Genomic DNA, 12966 nt, shown 5'->3' with positions numbered 1-12966 from the left:
CATTTCAGCAAACTGCAAAGAATTATACCCAGACTCTTCAATGAAGTTACAGTGAAGAAAATCAGGTGGTAAAATAGTGCTGTGCCATTCAGCCATGCACTACCTAAAAAAAGACCTGGTTGATAACTGGCTTTCACAGCGCTGACATCCTTACATGATACACGTGACATTTAAAGAGTCGGGAATCTGGTTTGGTGTATTTGGCAACGTGGTGCAATATTGAAATTTGGTGCAATAAAGATCCACAAAAAGAAAAATTGGAGGTATGTAGCTAGCCAAGAGCTTGCACTGGGTGTCCTTGTGAGGCTATAATGCAAAATGTGAAACCTTTTTCTAGGCCTTGTAGCCTACAACCACTATTTGGGGACGAAAACTCGATCCCTGTTTTCTGAGAAAGCATAGCTGTTGAGGAGGATTGTATCCTCATGGCTAGGGCACTCACCAGAAGGGAAACTTTGACCCTAGAACAATCTCCACTTACGGCAGTTTGGACCTGCATCGTGGGACCATGCTCTGAACACCAGCCTATACGGGACTCTGCTTAGAAACACTTGTCCCTCCCTGCTGAAGCTGAACAACTGTGCACTGCATGTGAATGCCAGGGGCCTTCTCATGGTGAAAGAGGTATGGATTTTTCTTTTTCCTTTTTCTAGAAAGGCACCTATTTTCGCCAGCTGAACAAGATGGTTGGGCAGTGCTCATTTTTAAAGAAGCTGATAAGGTCTATGAGAGGTTCAGCAAACAGTCCACAATCGCACATGCAACTGATTTACTGGGCAATTGAGGCAGATCCTACAAGTCCAAATATTCCAAAACAGCTGCTGATTCTGGAGCATTTTTATTTTTGTATGCCCACTCTGTAACAGAACAGTAATGTCCTAAAAAAGAGATCTCATGTAGAAGCCAGCCCTCAGTATCCCTCCCGAGGGTCAAGAGGAAGTGTGAAAATTCCATTTATTAAGGCTAGACTCAAGCGGCCTCATGCTGTGCAACCACACCAGAGGCTAGTGTAGGAATTGTTGACTTTAGACTCTTTTATCTCAATTGCAATTTGTGTCTAAAAACATTCAGACACTTCTGTAAAACATTTAGGTATCTTAGAAACATTCTTTGTATCTTCTGTCACGTTAGTGTTATTAGCTAGATACATGCATACAGACCACTCACAGCTGAACTAAGCCACAAATCCTCCGAGTTTTTTTCACATCTGTGTGCATGGACAGCTTTGTTTTTACCTCTAACCTTTCTATTTTTGCCCACAGGCTCCCTCAGGCTTCCCTGTGTAGGCAATGCTTGGCCTGAATCTAGACACGCTTTTGGTTTAACTCCACAAGCCAGCCATCCTAGGCACTCGCCAGCCATGAAGGTGATGATTTCTCCTTTGGGTGGAAGGGCATTCTTGCTAGATCAGCACTCACATTTATAAACAGCCAGAAAAATCTCCCATCTGTTTTGATACCCAAACCTTAACATTTCCTATTTGAAACTTATCCACATACTTGACAGCACATGCTCTTGGATCCCCAGTGCTGCTATTAAAGGGTACTAGCCTGGCCCCCTAGTGCCTTTTAACCATGAAAGAATCTGAAGTAACAAAATTTACTTTTAAGTTTTACAAATTTCCCTGGGTATTATAGAAACTAGGATAAACTATGTATTTTCATAAACAGCAGCCCAAGAAGGAAAACATACACTTTGCAACGAACCATCTGTCAAGGGAAATCCAGATAAGTTAAGCAGATGCAGGAATTCAAGCTATTTTTGATGTTCATAGATAAAAGCAGCTATCAAAACAGGATAAAAATATTTAATACTGAGTAGATGCTTGCTAGGAGTTCCTAGATGCAAAGAAATTTGAGCAAAATGAGGTACTTGGTTACCAGTAAAAATAAGATATGCTTTTGATAGTAAATTTAAAAATACACTGAAGCATATCAACTACAGGCTGCAGATGTTAATTCAATAGTACTGCCATCTTACAACATTCAGAAATCACAAGTTAGGCCTAAGAAAGCATGTTATTAGTTTAAAGTAACAAGATGGGTTAAAAATAATACATTTAATACTGTTTTATTTATCTGCTTTTTTAGACATGGAGTTATGCAGAAGCAACATTTCTTTTTTTTTCTCTGCCGTCATGAGCTGTATTTTATGAAAGCTGAAATTCTCATGTAGTCACTGAATTCAGGAGCTAAGACTTTCAGACAAAATAGCAAAAAAAAAAAAAAAGGCAACTGTCTTAAGCCTTGTCATAAAAACAGGAGAGTTGGCAACACAGAGCATGGAACTGAAATCCTTCATCTGTACAGAACTTGCACAAAGCCATTAAGCACACATCAACAGAAAGGTGGTTTAAAGTCCTTCACTCCTCTGAATGTCCCTTTACCTAGTGCTGCTTCTTTGTGGGACCGTTGCTCATTAGAGCAACCCAGCACTGAATAGGGCTGCTCAGGGGAGTCCTAAGGCTGCTCTTACTTATATCAATCAACAGTGACCAAAACAGGCTGTAAAAGAACTTATGAAGAATAAAATTTGCCAGGAAGAAGATGGTAAATGTTATTTCAGCCATGCTTTCTTTGTCCTTGCTATTTGGGAGAAAAGGGTTTCCAGTTTCTACAAATCAGGGCACAGGTCAAAGATTTACAGCCTAACTTTATCCCTATAGCAAGTACTAAATAAATTATATTCAGGCCTTAGTCTTCCTTTCCTGTTTGTTACTAAAAAGAGGTCCTATGGTTAGATTTAACATTCTGGATCCCATGTATTAAACAGGGCTTAAATACAGCAGGCTTCCTGCCATTACCAGTGTCCTACCCCCATGTCATCTGCTGCACTTGCATTCATGTGCATCACTCTCTACCCTCATTTTAGATTGGATTACATTCATCTTGTTATATATATATTGAACCAGTTCTTTCTTTCTTTTATTAGCTCCTTGATTTGAGTAGAAAATTACAAGTATCTACACATCCACACAATAACTAGAGCTTGAAAATGATCCAAGATGATACCCTAACTTAAGACAAGAACTGATGGCAAGAACAGATGGTTCAAGCAAAACTTACCCAAAGGGAGGTTCTTGTGCCATGTGTTATGGCTGTTTATTAGATCTCCTAAAGGGTGGTGTAGCACCGAGATAAAACAGGCACTCAGTAGACAGAGTACGTGATGTGCAGTCAAATGGATTGATTTGTCTAGTGAATCTAATAAATTGATCTTGTTAATGCTGAGCAGGGAAAAATATTCCTCAGTCCCTATTCATTAGCTCATCCTCATTAAAAGAATGCCTTCTCGCCAGAAAATCAGAAAGGCCTCCAGTCCTCTCTGCAGAAGACTCTACAATGCATAAATATCGGTTTCTCTCGGTTGGTCTGTTTTCAAACAGCAGCACTGCTAGCAGTTGTATTACTGATCCCTAATTTATGTTCTTTGCTGTTGCTTATTCTTTGCTCTTCCCTGATTATCATCAATATCCCTGTCTCTTCTACAATGCAAAACTGTTCTTTGCTTCTCAGTCCCCCTTCTACCACCCATTGTTTTTCATCTACATTAATTATATCCTGAGTTTCTGTATCTGATGGTGCAGCCCACTCTACCATGCCTCAGTCATTGTTCATGCTCCTCTGTGCACCCATTCCTCTACTTCTCCTTATACAATGGAATAACTGCAGGGCATCTGGGAGCCTTGTGGGACTGAGCCCCTCCAAATTCATGCTCTAGTCTTGAGAAGTAGAACAAAAATCTTTTTTGCTATCCCTGAATACCATGCCTATAATTCACATCAAATATTTAATGTTTATACTCTTTTTTTCCCTCTCCTTTCCCTTTTTGCTCACTTGGGAGAGAAAAATGTGTTCGTCGTGTACACATCCCATCTTCTCTCACCCTACACCTTCTAGTCACTGACCATGAGATCATTTACTTCATCCTCTTCCATAGACCACTGGTGGCTCAAACGGTCTCACTCAGACATGCCCCAGCCCTTCTTTCTTCTTGCTGGCTGTCTGTTCTCTCTCAGTATTCCAGCAGGGCACCTACATCCAATTCTGAAAAACTTTCCATCCCTCCATCTGTACTTCCTACTGGCCCATTTGCCTTCCCTCATTCAATAGGCAGCAGGTAACTTTTGCACTCATTTTCTCTTCTTTTCTGGTTTTTAATCTGATCACTCGGATTTCTACCTTCTCTGCTGAAAATGCCTTTTCTGCGGCCTCATTCAACCTATCATCTCAACTGAGTCCTGGGTTCATCATTCTTTCCTCCTCGGCACATTTTCTTCCCTTGGCTTTTGCTGCCTGGTGAGCTTGTGACTCACCTGCTAGCTCTTGGCCTTATCTTTGTATCATAGCTGAATGCACCTTTTGTCCCAGCTCTGCAGGAGTTTCATATGGCTGTGTCATTGGATGCCCTCATCTATCTTATTCCTGTACAGTATCATGTGCTGTGATTGTTTATAGTAGCAGTTAAAAACCCCTGTCAATTCACACCTGCATTCTTTTGCTATCCATTATTATCCAACTCTTCCTAATGTAGAGAGAGGAGCTATGCTCCTTCTGCATAGCTTGAAGGTAAAACCAAAATATTTATCCTTATTTAACCTTATTCTCTTTTTATTCCCTACTGTTATTAAAAAATACTGTCTCACAGTATGCAAGGATCAGGTACTTTTTATCTATATGTACCATCCATTTGAATAACTGCAATTCTATTTTATTTGAGGTTATTTAACTGTCTGCTTCTGCTTAGATGACTGATGGAAGTATGGTTATGAGTGGCCTATGCCAGAGGAGAATGACTGAAATTATGAAAAGATATTAGCATAAATCATAGCAAAGGCATCTGAAAGCATAAGAGATTTGAAAATGAAATAAGCCGCTAATTCCCCCGGAGAATAATTTTAGATAAAAGATCTCTGAAGCTACATTAGGTATTACTTAGTGTCACAAGAAGTTGCTGAAATCCATGAAAAACAGCAGGTCTCTCTGATTCGTAAAATACAGGTTCCTCATTTCCCTGAGATGTTTATATGTGGAAGATATGGATATGGACAGATAAAGAGATAGAAAAATAGTAATCTGGGACACACACACACAAAAAGTGGTTAAGAACATGTTAGCATACATTTATTACACAGAAGCAGTTCACTGTGTGACTGTGTCACAATCTGTAAGATTGCATACCTGTTATATGTATGTGATATTCCTCTTTGAAGATCTTTTGGAAATAAGGTACTTTGAACTGCATGTGTGCAGATGGCAAGCCTGGAAGATTCACTTCAACATCACCCATAAAATGTGGAAACTCCCAGTCCTGTTAAAAAAAAGAAAAGTAAGAGCCTAAAAAGTAAGAGCTTTCATGGTCTATTTTTGCCCTTTAAAATGGCTTAAAATAATAAAATGGGAAAGGTTCTATTTTTAAGCCTCCCATTATTAGATTTTCTTATTTTAGGTTTGACTAAACCACTTGAAATAGAATACCTTGTTTATATTAGATATTACAATATGATTTTTACTTCAGCTCCATGTAATTATGTGTTTAAAAGTTCACTTCAGAATGACAATATTGAACCCACTGTACCAGCTGATAGTACAAAATAGTCTAAGCATATGAATACCTGTATAGCAACCTTGCAATATTACTGTTACTAATTTGGCAAACAGTTTACAGGTAAGAAATTGGCAAAGAAAGCCTGATCCTTTCAAACATTTCATATCTCTGTATTCTACTTGTTCAACTTATAGTGTATTTTCTGTATTTGGCCTTAATACATCTAAATAAACGCTCCCTGCAAGTGCAAGCCCTTCAGCATAATCTGCCAGAATCAATCCAAGCACAGTTTTCTCCACTGCTGTATTTCAGCTGACAAGGTAATGCTGGAAGTGTGGAAGCTCTTACCTGTCATTATGCATATTTTGGTAGCATGTGCTAAGCCAGCTGAGGAGGAGCTGCATTTAAAGGAATTTTGCACTTGGTTATCTGCACCCACCATCAGTCACCTGAAAATGGGTATAATAGCATGGCCCGTTAGAGCCCAAATGGAAAGTCTAGCAATAGTGCTAGAATCGGTACGATTACTGCCAGAGTAGTCACTCTGTGCAGGCTGTTGGTGATCCGCTGTTACAAACACCCTGGCCCTGTTCCCATGCATACCCCTGGATCCCACTAGTTAGTGCAACAAGCACCTGAATTACTACATGTAAGATAAAGGAAACCGAAATGTGAGGAGCTCTGTGAGTGACTTGTGCTTCCTTCACAATGAAACCATTCCAGCACAGCCATCTCCCCAAGAGAACCACTGCCTTTTTTTTTTTCTTTTTTTTGGTTTTATAAGGCTGGAAAGTTTCCTCCCAGGGTAATGAAAAAAAAGTATTCAAAACTAAGAATTATCTCTGAAAGATAAAATCACTATATATAACTTAACTTCCAAGAATTCCTAAGTGCTCCAACATTTTCTACAGTGGAAGGGAAATGGAAGAGTTTTATCAGCAGGGAATAGCATGGCCCAAACACTAACAGCAGCTGGTTTGTGCTAACTCTTTGTGGTACTGAATTAAATGGATTAACAGGAGTAGAAGCAAGGAGAAAATGTGACCCTCTGTACCTGGTTCTCAATGTTCACAGTGATACAGAAAGTGCCAATTTACAGATGCAGAAGATAAGAGAAATAAGGATGCTCTCTTCTTGCCTTATCACTAATGCAACGCATGCACTCCTGGTCACGAGGTATGGTAATAACTGCCCAGCTGCACAATCCCTTACACTGCATCTGCAACCATCCCCTTGCAGGCAGTAGACATTCAAAAAGTGCCCAAAGATAAAAATTTTATGGGTGTACATTCTCAGTTCACAGTATCTAATATACACCTCTGGACTGGTGTCTCACATTAAGTCAAGTCATACATACTCTCACCCAGGAATAAATAGGAAGAAATACATTACATATTCCTGAAGATAAACGAAGGGAGAGCTGTGGACTCTGCATTGGAAAGAAGTAAACATGGGACTATAAATCCGGCCTCCTGCTCTTGCCTTTCCCCAGTGCTCCTACTGTGCCTTTTGCTGATTTACAGATAAAATTCCACTGTACAGAATTTTGTATTGGTTTGTGTCTTTGCATCTGAGTTTTATAAAAAAGTTCAGCATTTTTTCTGATCTGTATGAACATTACCTGATAATGAGTAACTAGAATGCCAGCTCTGTCAGATGTGCAATTTACTGTATTATTTGTATTATTTAACAACTACTGAGACTGGAAAATATTTCATAAAACAAAAGCAAAACAGAGACATGCAACCCCAACAGTGTGCTACTGTTTACATTATAACAGACAGGTGACTGGAGAGCCCATTAGAAAAATACATATTTGACACTCCAAACTACAGCTACCTTTCACGTGTACATTATTTCACATTTTCTACATATATACCCCATACTCTATGAAGCTTGCCTGAATTGTATCATGACCTCTGTTACCCGTAGCCCCGTAATATGGTATTGCCATTGCTAGAGACATGGGCAGAGGCTGGCATTAGAGACCTCACACCTATAACCAACTCACCAGTGCTCAGCTAAAGAAATGCAGATCTGGGGCTGGACAAAACTGCTTTTAGGGGTAACAAGGAGAACAAAGAAGTATCTATCTAACATACGTGAAAGGCACTGTGTATAGTAAACCCAGCTGTAACATGGAGCTTCAAATCAATGAAGAAAAAGTGTGTTAGCAAACATAAAAATGCCCCCAAGTAGATCCTAGGGTGAGGAAAAAGAAACCATCACGATGAACATCATATCCTTCCCAGCAAAGGAATCCAGATGCAATGACACACCGTAATGCCCCCACTGATGCCCACCAGACTGAAACTGCCCATTTCAGGACCTGCAGGAGCAGGGGGAGGGGGGATGAAACACCAGGAAAAGCAATAGAAGGTAAGAAGTGTGCGTGTAACAATTTTGACATTATTATTATTACTGAAATTTTTTCTGCACAGAATGATTATTTTCTGTAATAATTAGATCTCAACTAATAATGATTCTTGGATTACACTGTTAAAATCTAAATGATACTAATAATAAATTCTTGGCTTTATCTATAAGGTGTTTCTTCTTCACCCATAAATAATGTTTCAAATGTAACACCTTTATCGGTATGATTATAAAATCTGAGAACCTAAGAACAGTCCCACTGGAAATACAGAAATAAAATTTTAAAAACCCAACAAAATAAAACAAAACACAATAAAATGTATTTGAAAGCAATACTAAAAAAAGGAAACTAAAATAATGAGTTAAACCTACTGACTTCCATGAAAGTCACTACAGCCACAGCACTTAGGAAAATGAAGCTTCAATTTAGGTGATGAAATAGCCTTCGGGGCTTCATTTGGCTCACAGCTGTGGTAAGTGTGAGCATTTACTGTCCATGTAGTGACATTATCACCTGAGGACACATAGCTGTAGTATTATTATTGTGCAGGAGAAGAGCAGGTGACTATTAACTTTTTGGGCTAATGCCAATATCAGGTTGTCAAATCCAAACCCAACAAAGTGGCCATTTTGCTATCTAGATTCTAAGAAAGTGTTGTCCAAAATCTTTTGACTCTGTTATAATTTTTTCCCTACTGACAAGCAAAAGACAACTTAATTTCAGCAACATCCAGAAAACCATTTTTCCAAGAAATTCAAGGTGCCTAGTAGGAACAATCTACCTCATTTGTTAATAGGTACACTAATAGCACAAAGGTACAAGCCCATAAATCTAACCACTTCCCTCTCTGGCACACAGCTCAGGTCTGCATCATGCTTTCATACACGGTATTTTCTCTCTGTCGTCTCTGATACCAGTCTGTGCTATCAGTCTGTGCTCACCTCTGGGACATGAGTGACATACGCTATGTTCTTTAAGTTCTCAACTCATAATTATGCAAAGTTCACTTGATCAGCTTTAGTCCTTATTGCTGAGGTGCCTGTACTCTGCCATGTCTGGGATCTCATTAGGAACTGGGCCCAAAATACCATATTTAGAATGTATCTCTACTTGCAGAGTTTGAAAAATAAAGCCATACAACCATACTGTTAGCTCATATTTGTATCTCTCATACTGCATGAACAGATTGTTTCTTCTTTAAATCCATCAGCATCAAATTACTAATGTTCATCTACTTCAGTGGTTTCCAACCTGGGGGGTCTGCAGCATACCTCTATGCAGTTTATGAAGAAGAAACCAGCCCAGAACCAGCAGGCTGAATCAGCTACACAGAGGTCTCTAACCTCGCTGGCAAGTTTTGTGGGATGTGCAAATCAAATTAGGTTATTGCCTCATTTCACTCTAGTCATGAGGAAAGGGCAGCCAGAGGATGAATTTAGGATCACTGAGGGGTTCATCCTAGTCTTGCAATGGGCAAAGGGAGAACCTCTGATTTCCATCAGCTACCTCATTAAACCCAGAAGCACAGACAAAACTGGATGCTGCAAAAGAGGACATAATGGTATTTTGATTTTCTTCTCTTTGCTTCTAATTCCCCATGCCAAACAAATGCACAAACTCCCTGCTGCAATGCCAGGTATTGGTTTAAGACCCTACAGTGGAGCTGGCGGCACTGATTTGGTATCTCTTTAAGTAAAGATATTTTTAGTAATGGTAACTGAGCATCAAAGCCACACTTCCTGATATGATCTGGTCCTTCTCTGCCATCACCTGAGCAAAAGAGAAGGAGTTGCCTGGGGAAGCCCTGTCCTGACCCCGAGCCAGGACATGCAGCTGCCCTGGGGCTCCTGGCCGGCTGCCAGCAAGGCAGCCCAGGGGCACGTTGGCAACACCCCGTGCCCTGGCTGGCTGCAGGAGTGCTGCTTGCTGCTTGGTGTTTTTTATTACAGGCTCTGGGCCATATCTCCCAACCCCAGAGGATCAGGACCAGGTGCCGGCAGGACTCAGCAAGGATCATAAGCTGTCTGGGAAGGCGATGCTAGTCCTCAGCAGACCGCATCCCATGCTTCATGCACACACAACCCCATGTCCCTCAGCCACCAGCCTCTTTCCACCCACGGAAAACTGCCACAGAAAAAGTGAGACCAGGATTAAAAACCAGTAATGATTAATGGGAAATAAATGTGCCATACTTTCATCTCTCCTTCTGTCTGAATGTAGCTCATAGGGTGTTTGGCACACCGTAAATATCAAATACCACTAAAAATACTGTATGCCACTGTTCAGATATAATCATGAAGGAGGTATAAACACTGTTCAGATATAATAATGAAAGAGGTCAAATGCACACTGAATATTTCTGCTTTAAGTAGTGATGATATATGCTATATTGAATGCTAGGAACACATTTGTACTTTAAACCCTTTGGAATAATAAATAAACAAAAATAGAGGGCAGGAACTGAGAAAATGCATATATGAATGTGTATATGTGTGCTTGTTCTAGAAACTGCCTATACCAATTTTTATTTAATTTATTAAAATCCTTTTAATTTATGAGGTAGAAGACTGTGTGTTTTCAGGTATCTTTGTATCTCTTCGATAGCTTTGTTTCAACTCCCAGAATATGGCAGACAGGCAGACAGCTAGAGGAAATTTAATGAGAGGCAATGGCTATATATTTTTGCAAGTGTTTGAAGTAAGAAATGAACAGCTGGAATTCAGAGACAAAGGCCCAACTCCTCTGTGGTTATCTCTAACTTCATTGCAGTGCTGCAACTTGCAGTGATCTCTGCAGCTGAGATCTCTGCAGCTGTGAGCTGCTAAAGTACAAACATCATTTTAATATTTCACTCAAACATACATAAGAAGGGAAGTCAGTAGCCATGACTAGAACTCACTTTCATGCCTGTGAGATCAAATCTACCGCTCGGTTTCTGGCCTTCTGTTCTTTGCCAATACCTTATTTAAATAGGAAGAAAGTTTGACAGACATTGCAGTTTTTAGCCCTCACTAAATGAAAAATATACATTATTATACTCTTAATATTACCACCTGTATACTCGTATGGCTTCAGTGGGGTTACTTAGCAACACAGTGAAAGACGACACATTATTCTTCAAAAGACCTCCTTCTTCATGTTGGTACTGTCAGTGCTAATCTATTCATAGTTTTCAAGTCCAGAAAGTTTTATTTGATCTGCTCATCTGTTTTGGCTTCACCTGCTTGGATTGTTATTGGCAATAACAATCACAAAAACCCCATCAGGAACTGTGCTACAAAGTCCCTAATTGCAGACACAGCAACACCTTTTATCTCTCAGTCATGATTTAAAATACGGATTTTAAAAATACAGAAAATCCACTGTAACAGTGGAGTAACTGCTTCAGTTGAGTTCCAAGCTGCTGAGACTGAGACAGAAGACTGAATACAGCTTCCAGGACCAGACACGGGTACAGAAAGGCTATCCCTTGGCTTGTCTGGGCTATCCCAGACATACCCACAACCTTGCTGTTGTTCTCCATCATCTTTGTGCTCTTCTCCTCCTCAGTCTTTGCTTAGCTTCTTCAAGCTCCTGGCCTTTATTTAGAACCACCACTGCAAGTCTGGTTCATTTTCTCCCTTATTTAAGAAAATTATAATCAGACAGCAGTAACTCCCTCCTTGAGAGTTAAAGCAGCAATATGGTCTCTTTTTATGTGTGTGCTTGGCCTTGAATCACCCCTTCCATTAAAAAATAATTACAGAATCCTTTAGTCTATTATCCATTTCTGCTTATTTAAAGGCAACAATTCCCAGGCCACCCAGGTCCCAAACAAGCCCTGGGTCTCTGCACTTTGAATTTAAACATTAATGCATTTTGAACCTAGACAAAGCTGTGTGTGCACATGTCCTCAAAACAGTGCCCCTTGTTACTGAAATGTACGAACTGGTATTTAGCTTTTCCACAGCAAGCTCAAAGTAATCTCAAAATTTCAGACCACCTAAACAAAGAAATGCTTGCATTTCACTGAAAGACCCCTATCCATGCCTATACTCACTGGCAGATGCCTGATTTGTGATAGACAGCACTCCCTCTCTCTCCCCTGTGACTATAGCTTGGGTATCATCTTCTATTCACTCCTCACAACCTGGTAGTGCCTTGATACTGCAGATCTGTTCTGCATAGCATATCACAGATATGACAATTCCTATCAAACCCCACAGCTAAAATGTTTATCGAGGCTCTCATCACCTGCTGTTCAGTTACATTGGCATCTTTCCCTCTGGCCTTCACAAGTGCAGTTGTTCTCCACCGATACAGAAATGCTGCTGCAAAGACCGTTCTCCTAGTCTGTTTCTTTGACCATGTCACTCTTTTCTTTGATCAAATAAAATATAGGCCACTTCCTTTCATATTCCAATCCCTTCAGATCTTTCACTACCCTAGGTACAGACTGCCTATATGACAGCTGCTCCTTCAATCAGTCTATAGATGCAGGCTATGAATCTTTTCTCCATTTAAAGAAGCTTTCCCCTGTGCAGTTCCCTATCAGCTGCAGAGCTTTCTCCTTTCTCACTCTCCTTTGTAACTCCTCTTTGCTGAGGAAACATGAGGATGTCATACATTAGGTATCCTGGATTACCTGTCATCCTGACCAATGAAGTCACTATTGCTTATTCCTGTCTGTCTAACCAGCCATAACTCTTGGCTTTTCTTTAGCAATGGAATGCTCTAGGACTGGAGTTGTGTTTTGGTTGTCTTTGAGCATCAGCTATCACAATACTGTCCCAGGCCTTAGTGACCATTGCTAGTTCCTTGATAGGACAAATATTGCTACTGGTGTGAAGAATGAATGGCTATCCATTCTTTCTGTTACATTAGGAACAAATTGTGTTTGAAAACAAGCCAGTGCACAAGGAAGGACGGACACTAAAAGGTACTCACATCTTGAGATGTGTATTGACCAGGAACAACAGTAATCACCATTTCCTGCTGAGGGCAAGGACTGTTCTTTCTTACAGCTACCCTTTAAGTTTTAGCTACTCCTGAGAGTCAAAGAG

The 12966-nt window shown here is 40.1% G+C and overlaps 1 protein-coding gene across 6 annotated transcripts in view; it reads right to left on the bottom strand.

The window, feature by feature from the left end:
• TMEM117 (transmembrane protein 117) overlaps positions 1-12966 on the bottom strand; it is a 231608-nt gene that overhangs the window by 6256 nt on the left and 212386 nt on the right. For all 6 annotated transcript variants that reach the window (XR_012042640.1, XM_072862277.1, XM_072862294.1 and 3 more), the window contains one exon: positions 5181-5310. Coding sequence is in view for 5 of the 6 variants with exons in the window: in XM_072862277.1 (XP_072718378.1) it covers positions 5181-5310 (130 nt within the window). In the remaining variant the exon portion in view is untranslated. The remainder of the gene's footprint in view (positions 1-5180; positions 5311-12966) is intronic.

Source organism: Ciconia boyciana, chromosome 1, assembly GCF_034638445.1.
Source record: "Ciconia boyciana chromosome 1, ASM3463844v1, whole genome shotgun sequence".
Lineage (NCBI taxonomy): Eukaryota > Metazoa > Chordata > Aves > Ciconiiformes > Ciconiidae > Ciconia > Ciconia boyciana.
The sequence above is the reverse complement of the archived record's forward strand: the minus strand, read 5'-3'. Positions and strand labels throughout refer to the sequence as shown.